This window comes from Desmodus rotundus, chromosome 12 (assembly GCF_022682495.2).
Source record: "Desmodus rotundus isolate HL8 chromosome 12, HLdesRot8A.1, whole genome shotgun sequence".
Taxonomy (NCBI): domain Eukaryota; kingdom Metazoa; phylum Chordata; class Mammalia; order Chiroptera; family Phyllostomidae; genus Desmodus; species Desmodus rotundus.
The window spans coordinates 90144653-90161787 of record NC_071398.1 but is presented as its reverse complement, the minus strand read 5'-3'; the positions used below and the strand labels follow the sequence as shown (position 1 = coordinate 90161787).

Here is a 17135-nt window from a genome sequence, read left to right as displayed (position 1 = left end):
GAGATAAGAGAGCAGTTGCAAACATTCACTTCCTGGGTTTTCACCTTTTTGCCATAGGCCTGTTAAAGTCACTTTTTCAGCCCCGATTATGTTTGATCACTGTGCTGACTTCCAAAAAGCTCATCCTCCCTTTCCTGGTTGGCGTTCAGGTGCTATGAGGTCTCTCAATGTCCAGTTGACCAAGGCAAGGAGCCAAGAAAACAGCTACCGGAACCGCCTGGATGACCTCAAGAGGACTGTGGAAAGGGTTCAGGCCCTGGGCGGTCAGTATGAGAACCGAGTGCAGGATACTCGAAGGCTCATCACTCAGATGCGCCTGAGCCTCGAGGAGGGCGAATCTTCCCTGGGAAACACGGTAGGTGATGCCAGGTCAGGGGGCCGAGACCACGGCTGGGGTGGGGGGGAGACCCAGCTGTTGGCATCGCTGGCTCACTGGCTCTTTCTCAGGTTTTCTAGTCCGTCCGGCAGATGGTTGGACTTCTCTACCCTGAAACAGTCACAGCCACTTTTGTGTTCGTTAGCTGTCTGCAGCTTCCCGTTTGACTGCTTTATGTTTTTCTCCCTAATTCATTTCTTGCTAACCATATGCTCCTCATCTTGGCGCTATCTCTTCTCCCTTCTCTCTGCATAGCTTCTCTCCATTAGCTCCCAGAGGGCAGGATTCCGCTGTGTTCATATTTACATCCCAGGGCCTTAGCACAGCGTGTGGCTGTGATGTTTGCTGCACGAATGAATGAATAACAAAAGCACAAATGAACAGAAAAGGAAGGAAGGCAGGGAGGGAAGGAAATAGGAAAGAGCCCAATGAAGACATGGTTCTGAAAGTGGGAAATAAAAATCGTTGCCAGGATGACGCCCTGGATAATGTGGTTGGCAGTGCGGTAGGAGGGAGACAGTTGAATGAGCACTCTTGTTTCAGAATAAAGAAGGCAAAGGTGACAATGACGTAAGTGGGTGCGTGGGAGGTGACTAAAGGAAATTAGAAGATAATCAGATATTATGCTGAGGAAGTGAAGGATTTAAAAAATGATGTGTATCCAATAAAAATAAAATAAAAAATAATGTGTATCAATTTTTTTCTTATTTCAAAAATAATGTTTATTGTAGAAAATTTAGAAAATAAAAATCCCCTTGTGATCCCGTTACTAAGAAATAACCATTAAAGCTACATGTATATTCTACTGGTTGTTAAATGCATATGACAATATGAACCTGTGAATATTTCTGATGCATCTGTACCCACATCCAGACATTTGTTGAACACGAATTTCTACTTTATTCTTGTCTATACTTTTTCAAAAATTATAATGACCATGGTGACTTGGGACTCCACGTTTCAGGGTGTAGAATGCCGTGTGGTTCTGATGGGACAGGTGCAGAACCTGCTTAGGCTCCATGGCCAAGTGCAAAGCCTTACCCAATTTTCCTTTTCCATAGAACATCCTTCCCTCGGACCACTACGTGGGGCCAAATAGCTTTCAAAGCCTGGCTCAGGAGGCCATGAGATTGGCAGACAGGTGAGCACTGTAGGGGGGGGGTGCCCCTGCTTCAGACCACCTCCGCGGCCCTGGACTTGAACAACACCGCATGGCGTTCACACCCTACGCATCATTTCCTCCAGGCGCTTTTGTAGCCCTTCCCCTATCCTGAAGCCATTTTTTAACCACCTGCCTTTTAGCGTGTCTGGGTGGCCATTGGACATGGTCTTTTGGCAGAAGTTGGGGACCAGGGTGTTTCTTGCCCAGATTTTTCTCTGACTCACGACATGGCTTTGGTGTGTGTCAGATGCGCTTCCTTGAGCACACCCCACGAAATGACTCAGCCCTTGGAAAAGAACACACTGCAGCTTTGAGGGACTCCCAGGCTCCCACCCCGAGCCTGGGAACAAGTAGCAACAAGTCTTTGCTGGCCTGTGGGGGCTGTGTCTGTGGAGGGGTGACTTCCTCCTGAAAACCAGCCCTGCTGGCCCCAGGGACAACAGGCAGCTCCTTAGTCCTCGCACGAGGAAGAGGTTTGCTCAGAGCCCAGTGCTCAGCAGGGATGCACTCTGTTGACCCCAAATGGAATTCAGTCTGCAGAGGGGCTGGCTTGTGTACTGTAGCATCGGCTGCCTCCTGAGTTTGTTTTTATCACTTTCTAGAACCAGAAGGACAAGCGCAAGTGGGCAGCTTTTATTGACAGGCTTTGTCCCTCCTAGCAGTGGCCTAGTTTTGAGTGATAGCAAAAGCAAGTAGGGGGTTGGATGAAATAAGACCTAGGGTTTTTTTTTTTTTCTTTCTTTCCTGCAGAGGACAGCTTATACATGCAATATTCTATCACCCTGACCCTGCTCCCAGCCACTGCCACTCCCCACCCCAGGCCTCTCCTGATTGTGCCATAAACGGAAGAGATAAGCAAAAAGTCTGTGACATCAGGCTGCTCCTGTAGAGCCCCTCTGCCTCTCCATAGTGCCTCTAGTTCCACCCAACTGGGTCACTTCTCTTTGGCTTTTCTGGCCAAACCAGTTCCCTTGCTCCCTTCTCTGCATTTACATAAAAGGCCTTACGGAAGCTCTTGCTAGGAAAACTCCAATTCTTTATTTTTAATTCTTTCAGCCATGAGGAGTCAGCCAATAACATGGAGCGACTGGCAGGGGAAACCGAAGATTATTCCAAACAAGCTCTGTCACTGGCGCGCAAGGCACTTCAGGAGGGAGGTGGCAGCGGCAGCCTGGACGGCCCCGTGGTGCACGGGCTGATGCGAAAGTATGTCTCAGCAGGTCCTCACGGGGACCCATGTCATCTGCATCTTCCTAGGGTGGAATGCAAACCACGTGTCTTCAAAAAACATTAATAATAAGAGGGACAAGAGAATGAGAGTGTAACTTTGGGGCAAAACAGGTGCCTTTCAGGGCTGGAAGAAGAAATGGTTGGCTAATCTAAGTTAAGTTTGTGTTTTGATTGAGAGATTACGTGTTTGGAGATATGGTCACCCTCTGTGGTGTTTGAAGGATGTGAGTAAATCCGTCTGGTGGCATGGAGGACATAAAACTAATACATTTATATTATCAAGAATTGGGAAACTTGGGTTGAATTTTCCTGGTCCAACCTGTGTTCATCTTAAGGCTTATGCTTCGACGGTGGAGTGGAGCACATGTTTGACATAAAACCTCATTTGGTGTTTCTGATAATTCCAACTACATACTTTTAATACAATGGGGTGGATTTTTTTTCTTTAAAATAAAAAGAGTGGCCCTGGCTGGTGTGGCTCAGTGGACTGAGTGCCGGCCTGCGGACCAAAGGGTCACTGGTTTGATTCCCTGTTAGGGCACAGGCTTGGGTTGCAGGCCAGGTCCCCAGTTGGGGGCGAGCGAGAGGCAACCACACATTGATGTTTCTCTCCCTCTCTTTCTCCTTTCCCCTCTGTCTAAAAATAAATAAATAGATAAAATCTTTTAAAAAATAAATAGAGTGAATTCTCACAAAGTCCTCTGTTTTCCCCCTCTGCAGATTGGAGAAAACCAAATCTCTGGCCCAGCAGTTGTCCAGGGAGGCTGCTCACACGGATATTGAAGCGGAGAAGTCTTATCAACACAGTCTCCGCCTCCTCAATTCCGCATCTCAGCTTCAGGGAGTCAGTGATCAGTCCTTGCAGGTGAGAACGTCTCCCCTCTGTGCTGAAGGACGGATGAGCCATAATGCTTTCCCCTTGGGGGCTCCATAATATCGTACAATTGTTCAGTTTTGTCTCCCTGTCGACCTTTCCTGCTTTGATTGGGAAGAGTATGCATCCTTCTCGTTGTCCATTTACAAGTTCTTTAACCCCCGCCTTGGTCTTTGAAAAGGCCTCGGCTCACATCCTGAACCAATTAATGGATAAAAGTTTTATATCTCTTCCCTACTTCTGGGGACTGCTGAAACCTGTGGGGAATTCTTATGGATAAAGTTTGATATTTTCATTTGGGCAAAGTCTATAGTACCTCTCTGTAGAGCCGCTCAGAACACTTGTGTTCGTCTCAGAGGTTTCGCTTGATTTCTGTCATCAATTCCAAACTTCAGTTAAGAAGATTGGGTTCTGCCTGCCACAAAAAGCACTCACAGTGGTTCCCATAAAAATGTTCCCAAGTGTATATAACTGAAACATAAAAAAATAATAAAAAAAACAGACACAAAACCTGTCTGAGGGCGGTGGTATGGGAGGGAAAGGGGGAGGAGATTCAGCAGTGCAAACACCCACTTATAGACTAAGTCATGGGAACGTAATGTACAACGTAGGGAACGTAGTCAGCGATACCATCATAACGGTCTGTGGTGGCAGATGACTGCTCGACTTATGGAGATCCCTTCGTAAGGTTGAATCACCGTGTTGTACACCTGATGCTAATATAATATTGTGTGTCAACTGTAATTAAACATAATTTAAAAAAAGATAAGAAAATCTGTTTGATGCCTGAAGGATCTGCTTTAGGCATAGTGCCTGTTAGACTTGGGGCACGTATTGTTCTTGTTTTCAAACAAGGATGGCAGGTCCCAAGAAGACTGGTGTGGTAACCGATGAGCAGAAAGTTGACTCATTCATCTCCTTGGGCTCACAGGTAGAAGCAAAGAGGATCAGACAAAAAGCTGATTCTCTCTCCAGCCTGGTGACGAAACATATGGATGAATTCAAGCGTATGCAAAGCAACCTGGGAAACTGGGAAGAAGAAACCCGGCAGCTCTTACAGAATGGAAAGAATGAGAGACAGGTATCTTCTTCATTCGTTCACTCAACAAAATGTATTAAATACCTACCATGAGCATAAATGTGGAGAGAGACCCATTGGAAACTCTCTAATAGGCCATGGTACCACTGCACATAGCAGAAGTAACAGAGATCCAGAGAAATTGATGTAATTAGCTCAGCTCCACCCATTGAGTCAGCCCTCAGATCTAGGAATAGGACTCAGGCCTCCTGGGTCCAACTCTGGTCTAGCTCTGTCTTCTAGCTTGGCTTCAGGAGGGATCTAGAGTTTACAATTATGATTTGCAAAACTGTTCTTATCCCCGATAATAGACTAGAGTTCAAAAGTGTTCTCTATATGGGGTCCTTTTGAGTCGTCGGGGTATGGAGTTTGCTCTGTCCCAGATTGTGGAGGGCTTTGCTACGGCACCCCTCCACTCTTAGGTGAATCACAGCACTCTGTTGTCACAAAGAGAAACGTGTCAGAGTGATTTCGCTGGCAGGACCCCACTTCCCAGGTGTATGTTAAATTTGCACTAATCTTGTGCTATCTGCCTATTTACAGAAGTCGGCTCAGCTGCTTTCCCGTGCCAACCTTGCTAAAAGAAGAGCCCAAGAAGCACTAAGTATGGGCAATGCTACTTTTTATGAAGTTGAGAACATCTTAAAGAACCTCAGAGGTGAGTAATTCATGATTCAGTTCCCTTGAGCACTTGAAAGGTGTAACCGTGACTTTGGTTTATAAGGAATCCTCATATATCTCTCTAAGTGACAGGTATGTTAGAAGTATTAATAGATGCTTAATAAATAACTTTCTAAAGGAAAAGACTTCATTAACTTTGGATGCAGTGGGAAGAATCGAACTAGGTGTCAGAAGGCTTGAGTTCCGGTCTCTGCTGGGCCTCAGGAGCAGGCTGAGCTGGCCATGTGACCATGGGCACGTCACAGAGCCTTTTCGGAACTCAACTTTCTCTTTCAAGGAAGAAGGTTAAGCTAAGTGTCCTGTAAGGTCCCTCACAGATCCAACATCCCACTACCATCCAGGTAGTTTTTCTCTTTTTGCTTTCTTTTCTTTCTTGTTTTTTTTTTTTTCTTTTTCTTTCTTTTTCTGGAGGCCTGGTTGGTTGCAATATAGACTGCTTTGTGGTGATGTTGGGACAAAGCTTTGTCACAGCACTCAGGTCCCAGGAAACGTGCGTTTGTGCCTTAGAGCTTCACTTAAAGTTTCAGGCTTCTTCACTGAAGAACAACAACAAAAATTCCTAGAGTTCTGGGGTTTTCTTCACAGAAAGCACCTGTCTACCTATTCTATCCAACCCTCACCTGTTGGCATTGGCAGCTTAAGGGTTAAGGCTCCCACTTGTAACTTTGGGCTTCACAGATCCCGATCCCACAGTGCATATTCACCCCCGAGATTTCCCCACATTGCTTTCTCCTGCCGCCCTAATCTATCCCCCGTGCATTTCATGTAAGCGCGGTACGCCTCCTCCTTTGATTGTAATGTGCAGAATAAGGCACAAACGGACATTCTCAGGAGCATTTTCTCAATCTGTTGAGATTTCGTTTCCCTGCAATTGTTGCCAGTTTGGCTCAAATAAACTCATAAAAATGCTTTAAAAAAAATTCCACCAGCTTCTGATTCACTTTGGGGTCTTCAGATTCTTGGAGTGATGGGGACCCAGGGCAGGCTGATTGTCAGTTCCTCTAAGCACAGGATGAATTATGGTCCTTTCAAGGCCTCCTTTAAGATATTTTGTCTTAGATAAGAAAGAGTGATAATCACACTCCCCCCTCCTCATTCCCAGGCAGTAATATCACTCTTTCCAGAATTTTTCTTAAAAACTTCAGCCCCTTTCATCTTCCTTTGTAAGTTATTGTGTAAGTTTGTTCTCATCTTTGTGGCCATGTTTCCTTCTGTCCATTTCAGAGTTTGACCTGCAGGTTGGAGACAGAAAAGCAGAAGCTGAAAAGGCCATGAAGAGACTGTCCTACATCAGCCAGAAGGTTGCAGACGCCAGTGACAAGACTGAGCAAGCAGAAGCAGCCCTGGGTGGTGCAGCTGCTGACGCCCAGGGGGCAAAGAACGCGGCCAGGGAGGCCCTGGAGATCACCAGCAAGATAGAACAGGTAAGGAGCCATCGAGAGACAGGTTGGCACGAGCGGTGCCCAACACCAGGGTAGAGTGGAATAGGAAGGGGAATTCCAAAGCATTCATGGGCTCTTTTGACCCAGAAGGCTCCACATCCTGTTGTGGCCTCTGTTGGCCCCAGATCTACTTGGGCACCCCTTTTGTTGATTGACTCACAGCCCATCATTGACTGAGTGCTGGAACCCCCTAATTTTCAGCTCCCTTTTTGGACAGCACCATGAGCAGAACCACCTGAGATTGTTTTTGTACAGACTACTGTATTAGTTTCCTAGAGCTGCTGTAACAAAGCACTATAATCAGGAGGGCCTACAGCAACAGAATTTGATGATCCCACAGCGCTGGAGGCTAGAAGTCTGAAACCCAAGCGTCAGCAGAGCCGCGCTCCCTCCGAGCCTCTGGGTGGAAACATTCCTAGCTTCTGGTGGTGGCTGGCCCTTCTTAGCATTTCTTGGGTTGTACCAGCATCCCTCCAACTGCTGCTGCTATCATCGCACGGGGTTCTTCTCCCTGGCTGTCTCTGACTCGTCTTATAAGGACACCAGTCATATTGGATGAGGGGGCCCATTCTACTCCAGTTTTGGAGGTTAGGACTTCAACATTTTGGGGGTGGGGGTGAGATAAAATTCAACCCATAACAGTGATCATCAGTGTTTTCATTTGAGATTATGAAACTCTGGAGTTCTAGGTCCCTTGTCTCTATGTTCTGTGTCTAAGCTCTATAACTCATTTTTCTCTTTTCTTCCACTATGGGCCAGGCTCTGCTTGGTGCTAGGGATGTGGAGATGAGAAAGGCCCAGTCCTCCTCTTCCAGGCAAATTCAGTAGTGGGGACAGACAGATCAGCGACACAACCCATACGCGAAATGCTCCTCCAGGAGTGCATCTCAGCTGGGAGAGAGCTCCGTGGTTCTATTTAAGCAGGACTTCTACCAAGCTGATGTCACTCCAGAAGGCTCAGAGAGTACTCTTGATATCTGGACTGGCCTCTCTCTTGGACCACTTGATAACTTGCAAAAAAAAAAATCTCTACCTGTAAGTCCTTTGAGGGTAGAGATCCATCTCATGTGCCTCTCTTTATATGGCTTCTAGTACAGGGGCATCTGCAATTTGGTGCTTAATAATAGCAATTGACATTGATCAGGTTTGTCCTAATAAAAACAAAACTCAAAGCCGTAGCCCATTCATTCTCTGCACCCCATGCTCAGCTGTCTCAGGGAATAAAGTCATTCAAAAGACTAGGACAGCAAAGAAACGTGACAGAGAATTAGATGAGTTTCTCTCCCATTGGGTTTTCCCAACTGGCTCCTATGGTGTTCACCATTTGGTGAGCATTGGCCTGAGAAGGAAGCAGCGTCTCAGTGCTGACCCTCCTTGTCCCCAGAGATGTACCCCAAAATTAATTTGTTGGAGGCAGAGCTTGGGAAAGGGTGTGTCCCCAAGCCTGACCCTCTCCTTGTTCATGTTGCTTACTCCATCAGGGCCTGGTTGCAGCTGTATTTTTTCTGCAGTTGCCTTTGGAATGTTTTCGTGCCTCACCCCTGTCTTTCCTTCCGTCCCTGGCTCCTTTCCTTCTCCCAGGAGATAGGGGGCCTGAACTTGGAAGCCAATGTGACAGCAGATGGAGCCTTGGACATGGAGAAGGGACTGGCCGCTCTCAAGAGTGGGATGAGGGAAGTGGAAGGAGAGCTGGCCAGGAAGGAGCAGGAGTTCGACATGGACATGGACATGGTGCAGAGGGTGAGCTCCCACAGCTGTCCACAGGAGATCCCTTTAGATGTGCCCATGTGGGAGGTGCCTTTTCAAGACAAGTCTGTATGTATTTTTCTCAGGTAATTTCAGAGGCTCAAAGAGTTGGTAACAGAGCCAAGAATGCTGGAGTCACGATCCAAGCCACACTCGACACCTTGGACAGCATCCTACACCTAATAGGTATGTGGAGTGAGTACCCACCAGCTTCCAGCCCCATGCTCCAGGCCTTTTCCTAGAAATTGAACCAGACCTAGTCCTGGTGAATGAGAGTCTCAACTTTCCTTGAGGGTATCAGGAAGTTTGCTTTGTGTCCAGGCCCCGATACTTCAGGCAGGCCACTTTACATTCTCTACACTCTCTGTCACATATCTCTAAGATGGTCTCTGAGCACCTCCTGATCCTGGAGGTGCAAATCTCTAGGTCAAAGAACTAAGTGTATTTAGGGAAGGTTTACAGAAGCTCAGATCAGTTAATAATGTCCCGCAGATCACCAAGTAAATTGTGGAGGTGGGGTTTGAACTTCACAGCCAAAGGGAAGACTGGGCAGCTTGACAGTCCTGCTAAGGATTCCGGCCTTGATCCTGAGGAGCTAGTAGACAGTTTTAAGCAGAGGAATAACGCCATCACTGTGTATTTCAGACAGGTCACCATGGAACTGTGTAGAGAAGAGCTTGAAGATGGGTTAGACAAAAAGCAGGGTGGGACTGACTGTCTTTAGGAGGTGGTTGAAGGAACTGGGGAGAGATGATGGAGCCTTCTCTGAAGCACTAGAAGTGGTAAGGGGCAAGAGTCTCCCAGTCTGGGAAGTCAAGAATCACTTGCAGATTCTGCTCAGCGTCCCTCCCCAAACCACAGTTAAACCTGCATGCAACCGGCTGTGGAGACTAGAGCTGCCTGGTAGATAATGTAAGGTGGGAGGTCCATGCGATAGTGCAAAATTTTAGGATAAAATAGATGCCACAGCGTGGCAACAGCTCATCCTTCTCCACAGGATCCGTCCAGAAGAAAACTGATGTGAATTAGAATTCTAGACTTAGGTAGAACGAGTATCAGGCCCTCAAATGGCCTGTTTGATCAAACCTGGACTATAGCAGGCAAGGAACTAAGTATTTGATCCTCAACTCCGGCCACATTCAGGAAAAAGCTTGGTTCTCCTGCTTCAGTTCAACAGACAAACTTCAAAACCCGCTTTTTCTGCAGAGCATCACCCACCACCCTGAGTGATCGGTGTCGTCTGTGTCGTTACACTAACGAGTCTGCCTCGTGCTCCAATGAGCCCCAGAGAGTAAAACACCCTCAAAGGGTAAAACACACGGTCCAGCTGAGATTTTAGCAGCTTCGTTTAGTGTTCTGAAAAAAGTACTGAAACCAAGAGGGCCTTTAAAGAGAAAATAAGAGAGTGCGGAGAGAAGGATAGACGCGAACTATTAAACTTTTACTATGTGCTGGGCCTGATGCCGGTGTTGTTATGGTATAATATCATTGCAGTCTTCTTAAGGTCCCATCAGGTGGGCTGTATTGTTTTTGTTATTTTCTTTCACCCAGGTACAAACTGAGGCGCAAAGACGTTCATACTGTCCCCCAGGTCCCACAGTCACTTTGTGGAGGCAGCATTCAAGCCGCAGTCTCTCTGTCTCCGGCTCCGGCTGTTCTGGAGCCGCTCATGCTGCCTCCCCGTGGACACAGTTATTTTGTCCCCAAGCTGACTTAACTTTCTCTTCATGCCGTAGGACCCTAGATTCACAAGTTCTCCCCGGCCCCCAGGTGAAAGATTGGTCCATTTTTGTCATGGTGGTATTTCTACTCTATGGGCTCTCTTCAGCCAACCTTGGGAAAGCGGCATTTTAATTGCTCTAGGTATAATGAACTGGTGCCATCAGATGCTATCATTCAGCTTAGATAGGTGAGGCCACCTGACCTTGACTTTGAATTAACCAAGGGCTGCTCAAACCTATTCAAACCAAATGAGTCTGGACAGGTGCTCTTCTTGCTGATATTAGTTTTAGACCGCTTATGGGTAAAACATACCTGAACAAATATAACTACATTTCACTTTGGAAATAAACCAGTATCTAGCTAGATTCCCACTGTTTCAGGCCAGAACGAAATCTTGCATCATTTCCTAACAGCTGTAATCCATCTTCCAAATAGCAAAGCATACCCTGGCCTCCATGGAGCCTGAAGCCCAGCCAGTTTCTAAAGGTTCTCCAATGGGAAACAACGAGATATTGCCTAAGGGTGGCTCCGAAAGCTTAATCTGGGGTTGATTCTGATCCTAGGGTGAGCTCAGCCTTTTAAAAATGCCTGGCATGTTATTTGCTCCAGGCAGGTGAAAGAGGAATTAGTTAAGGGTATAGAGGTTCCGTGTATATTTAAGGAAATCTAAGCACAGCTCTTCTGTGAACTCCTTCCTCCTTCTCCCCAATAGACCAGCCCGGCGGTGTGAATGAAGAGGGGCTGATTTTATTGGAGCAGAAGCTTTCCAGAGCCAAAACTCAGATCAACAGCCAGCTGCGGCCCTTGATGTCAGAGCTGGAAGAGAGGGCGAGTCGGCAGAGGGGCCACCTCCGTGTGCTGGAGACCAGCATAGATGGGATTCTGGCTGATGTAAAAAACTTGGAGAACATTAGGGACAACCTGCCCCCAGGCTGCTACAACACCCAGGCTCTTGAGCAACACTGAAGCTGCTGTACAGATTTCTCGGCTGAGGTTCTTGGGATACAGACCCCAGGGCTCTGGAGCTCTCTCCAGTGGGTGGGGTAGGATGTGGACATTTGAACATGTTGCAAACTCAGGTCAACCGAAACTGATCCCACCCCCGAGACCCGGGCCAGACAGATGTCTCATTGCTCCAGCGTGATGCTATTTGCTTCTTGAGGCTGGGCAACAAGGCAAATATAATTGAGTAGGAGGCTGATCAAGTGCCTGGACCCCAAGGGATAGACTGGATGGAAGGACAAAATCTCCAGGCAGGTGATTGCTGCAGGATAGTTATAAACCGAGTCCTGGAGTGTGGACAAGTGCTGCTGGGTGATGGTCAGCTCATTCACTGAGTAATGTGACCAAAGGAAAATGTTTTAACTTTGTTCATGCATAAAATTCTTCCTAATGTCAGCATAGAGAGTGAAGTCAAGTCCTCCTGTGGCCAGTAAAATACTATTGACACGTAGTGGCCAGTGTCCTCGTTGGTCAGCGTCCCTTCCACTTACCACCCAGTACATAAACGTGTACTCCCCTTTAAAGCTGGAAGGAGTGAGCATCGATGGAGTGAGGAGCTGCACAACCCATTGGAGCAACGGTGCCCGCTGCTGCCCTGCTGCCTTCGAGTTCTTCTGGGCCCCAGAGCGGTGTCCTGCCTCTGATGATTCCACAGCATCATCCCTTCAGCATTCTCTCCCGGCCGAGTGGCCATTGGGAACTCACTTTTGGGTTTCAAAGTGGTAGAAAATGTGGCTTGGGCAATGAAAGAGGTACGGTATTGTCTAGAAGATTTATTAGTCCAAATTCAGTTCCACTTCTCAAACACTAAAAACTATTTGCCCCTATGTGTTTTATCTCATTCTCTCTCACGCCCTATGGAAGAGAATGTTCCTGCTCACACTTGAGTTGGGTAGAATCTCATCCTTCCATCCTCCTTCCATCCATTCACCCATCCATCCTTACATGTATTTATTAAGTAACCCCTGTGTGACAGGGGTTGGGGGACGGTGGTGACGTGGGGTCTGCCCTCATGGAGTTGATTGTCCAGTGAGGAAGACACACATTAAAAAATGACATTTTAAGTTACGATTCCTGGTCATCACATGTGGTGTTTATTGCAATAACCCGCTGGTTTGCAACCTCTGTTCTCAACAGAACATATGTTGCAAGACACTCCCATGGGTGCCCTTGGGTTTTGGCAAAGCTGAGACAGCTTCTGGGCTGTGCACACGTCTTTGCATTCCAGCGGTCACTCTGCCCCTTTCCACAGCCTATTGCGACAGGCTGTTGAGTCACGGTAAGGCCAGTGGGGATTGCTGGGAAGACCAGAGATGCTTACCCCGCCGCCCTGGGCTAGGAAGCCCGGAGTTCTGCCTCACCCTTGGGTGTCCTCGGCTTTTCGTGGACATGTTTTTACTAAAGAATAATTCCTAGATGCCAGTGGTCAGTTCCTGATTTGTTACACTTGAAGCCTGAGGTGGAGGTTCCAGAACAATGGGAACGAAAATGCCACAGAAAGAGCAGGGAGTCCTAGAGTTAGCATTTTTAATCCTTTTGCTGAGCAACTTGTCTGGCCCTCTCCAACCACAAGAGAACTTTGTGAGATGTAACTGGTGCTGTCTCCTAGGCATGAAGGAGGATTTATTTCTGGAACGCCCTGAGCAAGGTGGCGGTTATAATGAATATTGTTGTCTTTTTTATCGGCTATAAAATAAAGGGAAAAATCACTAGCTTGTGGTCCATTGCCCATGCTTTCTAGTACTTAGACATACAATAAATTCAGATCCTGACTTGGCCATCTACCCATGTGGCTGAGGAAAGGATTCTGCCCCATCCACACTGACCCTCCCCACCTGCCAAATACTGACGGGGCTGATCACTTTGCTTTACCTTCTGTGGGAGTGAACTTACAGTCTGGTCTTGACAGACTCGATCCCATGTTCTACAAATCTCTTCCTTTAATTAACTAGTGCCTAGAAAATGTAGATGTACTAATTCAATTCACATCGACCTCAAAATGTGCATAACTCAAACACAGTAAACGCTTTTTTCTTGCTCCTGTAATGTGCTGAATGGGGAGCAGGTTGGCAGGGTGGCCCTCCCTCCACGTGGTCCCTGCAGAGGCCCTGCCATTTATAACCTGCGCCTTTTAGGGTTACCCTGGGAATCATCTCTATTCCAGTGCATGGCAGGGAAAGAAGACATGGGAGAGAGAGACACGTGGGAGGTTTTTGTGGGCCAGGCCTACTTTCCATGGTCTAGACCACATCTGACTTGCAAGGGACCTGGGGAATATAGTCATTTGTAGGAAGCCACTTCTCGGCGACCATTCTACACTAGGAAAGGGGAGAGAGCATCATTAGTGATTGGCTCTCTGTCTGCTGCATACAGGGTCAGGCAGCACATACACTAGGGAGCTTCATGAGGGATCCATTAGTTAATTACCAAGGTACATGCAGTGACTCATGGGACTCCTTTGGTTTAGAAATGATTCCTTCATTTCTGAGGTTCTCAGAAGTTGTCCCTAAGGACAGAGAAAGGGCGTGTGACTCAGAGTTAGCCTACCCAGGACTTAGCCTCTGTTACCAGTCTTGAACTGACCCTGCCACATTAAGGGAGCCTTTCTTCCAGTTTGCCGTCAGTATTTATACTCTGTAGTGAAAACTTTGTCATACTTCTCCGAGAGTTTTCTGACTAATCGTGCCGATGGTAGGCGATTACGGACATCATCCTCTGCTCTGACTCACGGGGATTTCTGTGGGAAGACAGGGGTAGAAATGAGACTGCCCTCAGACTAGGAGCTCTTCGCAGATGTATTTTTGATCTTATTCCAGGGTGTGTTTTCCTTTCAGTATTCTTGGGAGGCCCGAGACAAGGGTAGGAAAATACTTGGTAATGTCCAATGTTTGGAACCAGACTCAAGGACCAGGAATAATGTGTTTATCATGTCTTCTTTTAATGTTTGCGTGGTTGTGGAATGTTATGGCTTCTTGCTGTGGTTCAGTTTCCCCCCCTGGAAAGCAGAAATTAGCTGTGTTTCTCTGCTTTTGTTATACTATGGCCCACATGAAACTTTCTAGAAAATCCAAAGATCCACTTATGGGTCATAAGGAAGAAATGTGTATGCATGTCTATGTTAATTCACACTGAGAACATATATTCGATAAGCTCACAAAAGCCAGCATATTCAAACAGTGTTTATACCTTATTTTCAACAAGTTCTCATCATTATATACTTTCAGGACAGAGAAAAAAGTGTTTAGCTTTGTGCCAGAATCGCGAACATAATACAAGGAGTCCATTGACGAGGCATATCGAGGGTCCTGGGCCAGCAGACCCACACGGGTACACACAAAGCCTGCTAGTCCCAATGTGCAACAACAGCAGCAAAAAATACTAAGTACTAACATGATTTATAAAAAAAAACAACCCACAATTAATATGACAAACAAGTAGCTGAGCCTTACACGAGCTGGGCTCACAGGAAATCGCTATTTCACCTTCTGAATCACACCCCACATGAGCTAGTGACCATCGCCATTTAGACCTAAACCAATACGTCGTGTACGTCACAACTAAAAATGACATAGAAACTAAGAGTTACAGCAGGATTGAACAATTAATACATTTTTTTTTTGCTTTTCTTACCTTGCCGAGATGATGTACAAGTTTCATAATCGGTCTTACTTGAGATCTTTTATGCCAGAAAAGTTATTCAGGTTTTTAATTTTCAGAAATATACTTTTATTTTGTAAAGACCTAATTTCATGAAGGAGCCAAAGCTAACCGATACCAGACTATGCAGGTTAGGTAGGATCTAAGATTGGATATTTTTTTAACTGAGAACACTTAGGCGCAGTTCACAAAATGGCTAATTATTCCTCCCTGCTGATGACCCTCAGCGGTGTTGCATATGCTTTCCTGCCCATGCGCGTCATCAGCTAAACCAGGCAGGAGACCCCCTGCTCTAAGAACTTTTTACAACTGTTGCCTCCTGCCACATAGGCCTACGAAGAAAAAGAGATTAATTCCACCACCCACCGAGAAGATTCTAGACCAAGACAAGAGCCTCTAATAGCATTGTATAATTTATTAACATCATCGTAACGTGTTGCTGATAAAACTTTCATCTATTCTAAGCAACAAAATTGTACTCAAAATATTTCACTGTGAAATGGTGTTGCAACTCAAATGTAGTCTTTATTTGATGAATTGGTTTCCGGAAAGCAAATCTTACTCTTAAAATGACAGCTTGAGTGACCAAAAAGTGATTTTAAAAAAAGCTTCCCCCTCCCCACGCCAATCCTTGAGACTTCCCTGAATCAAGCTGAGTTCCGGACCCTGGGACTGAGAGGGAAGAGCGTGACTCAGCTCTAACTGGAACATGTTAATTGGGCGCTCCAAACTTACACGACAAAGAAACCACAGGACGAGCTGGGTTTACCAAGCAGCTCCAGGAAGGTGCAGACTGGGTGGATTCGACAAAGCATCTTCACCATCATTACCACAGTGCTACTCCTAAAGTGTCCTAATTGGGTGAGCTTCAAACTGGTCCCTATTTCAATCCTTTCCACCTCCTCTGGTGGCCTTCCCGCAGTAGCCGTGGGAGAGATCCTGAGCTTTTCCTATTCCGCTGATTGATTTTTGCATCACTCTTTCGATGAATGAAACATAACATGCTTCTCTGTCTTAGTCCCCTAAAGACTGTGTGTGTGTGTGTGTGTGTGTGTGTGGTTTGGATGAATAGATTTGGGCTGTTAAGATATAAGTTGTTTTTCCCTGTAATTCCCTGCCTTTTGCTGTACATTGAGTCTCGCTTTCTACTTAATTACAACAGCAAGTTCTTTTAGTCTTTTTGAGAAGCTGGAGCATGAGACCGGAGAACATTGGGGAAAGGTGGGTCAAGCTGAGACAGGAAGAATGGTGTCTCTAGAAGCTCTAGCTCTGGGTTTCAGGCACTTCAGTAAGAGACTTCCCTCCCCTGTTCCTGTGTACATTCAAGGAAAATGAAAGCAAGAGAGGCTGCCTGGGGGTGGGGGCGGTGTATGAGGTACCAGCTAGCAGCAGACTCCCCCTGAGGGCCATTCCTTGAAGAGACAGACCTTGATACAAAGGGTTTTCCTCTGCCTGTTCTCACGCATCTCAGCCACTTTCACAAAAACGGGAGGGACTTTTTTATTGGTAGACAGAAAACACGGCTCCAGACCCCCCTTGATATGCTCACCCCAGCCCACGCATTTCCCACAATCCCTGAGCCAGGCCAGCCGTGGGTTGGACTTTGTAGGAAGGAGCAAGACCCGAGGGGGAGCCAGGGCCTGGAGGTTAACCTGGCGTACTACTTCAAACTCTGAATCCTCTTTCTGGTGTTGTCACTGGCTGGGTCACAATGTCCTGCCCTGGACTGAGAGAGGGGTTTGGACCTCCCCCTAGCAAATGCAGAATGGCCCAGGATGCGGGGAACGGGCAGTTCTACCCAGAAGGAGATTCACTTCACTTTTCCTCGTCTGAAAGGAAAGCTATTGTAACACGCTCCCTGTGATGTATCAAGAACTGCCCCATTTCATTCCTAGAAATCTGCTTCTATCGCCCCCGTTTTTCTCCTCAGCTCATCTCCTCTCCCTTCCTCTGGGCCTTCCCTGCCCCACACTGAGTGCATAGCACCACCCAGTTCTCTCACAGGCTGTGGGCTAAATGGGGCTTGACCACAGAGCCCAGCAGAGCAGCAGAGTGGATCGAAGACACTGAAGATACCTTGTCTTTCTTGGATCTGCTCAGGTGGATCCTCACAACAAACTCTATGCACGAGCTCCATAGCCCTGAGGATGCCACGTCCCCCCCCC

At 46.9% G+C, this 17135-nt stretch overlaps 1 protein-coding gene across 1 annotated transcript in view; it reads left to right on the top strand.

Moving 5' to 3' along the window:
* The window catches only part of LAMC2 (laminin subunit gamma 2), a 51494-nt gene extending 39113 nt beyond the window's left edge, over positions 1-12381 (top strand). Inside the window, exons 15-24 of the mRNA XM_024551554.4 lie at positions 150-355; positions 1438-1517; positions 2595-2744; positions 3489-3633; positions 4574-4723; positions 5264-5378; positions 6626-6825; positions 8425-8583; positions 8676-8775; positions 11024-12381. Coding sequence (XP_024407322.2) covers positions 150-355; positions 1438-1517; positions 2595-2744; positions 3489-3633; positions 4574-4723; positions 5264-5378; positions 6626-6825; positions 8425-8583; positions 8676-8775; positions 11024-11277 — 1559 coding nt within the window. The 3' untranslated portion in view covers positions 11278-12381. The remainder of the gene's footprint in view (positions 1-149; positions 356-1437; positions 1518-2594; positions 2745-3488; positions 3634-4573; positions 4724-5263; positions 5379-6625; positions 6826-8424; positions 8584-8675; positions 8776-11023) is intronic.
* Positions 12382-17135: the final 4754 nt, after the last annotated feature.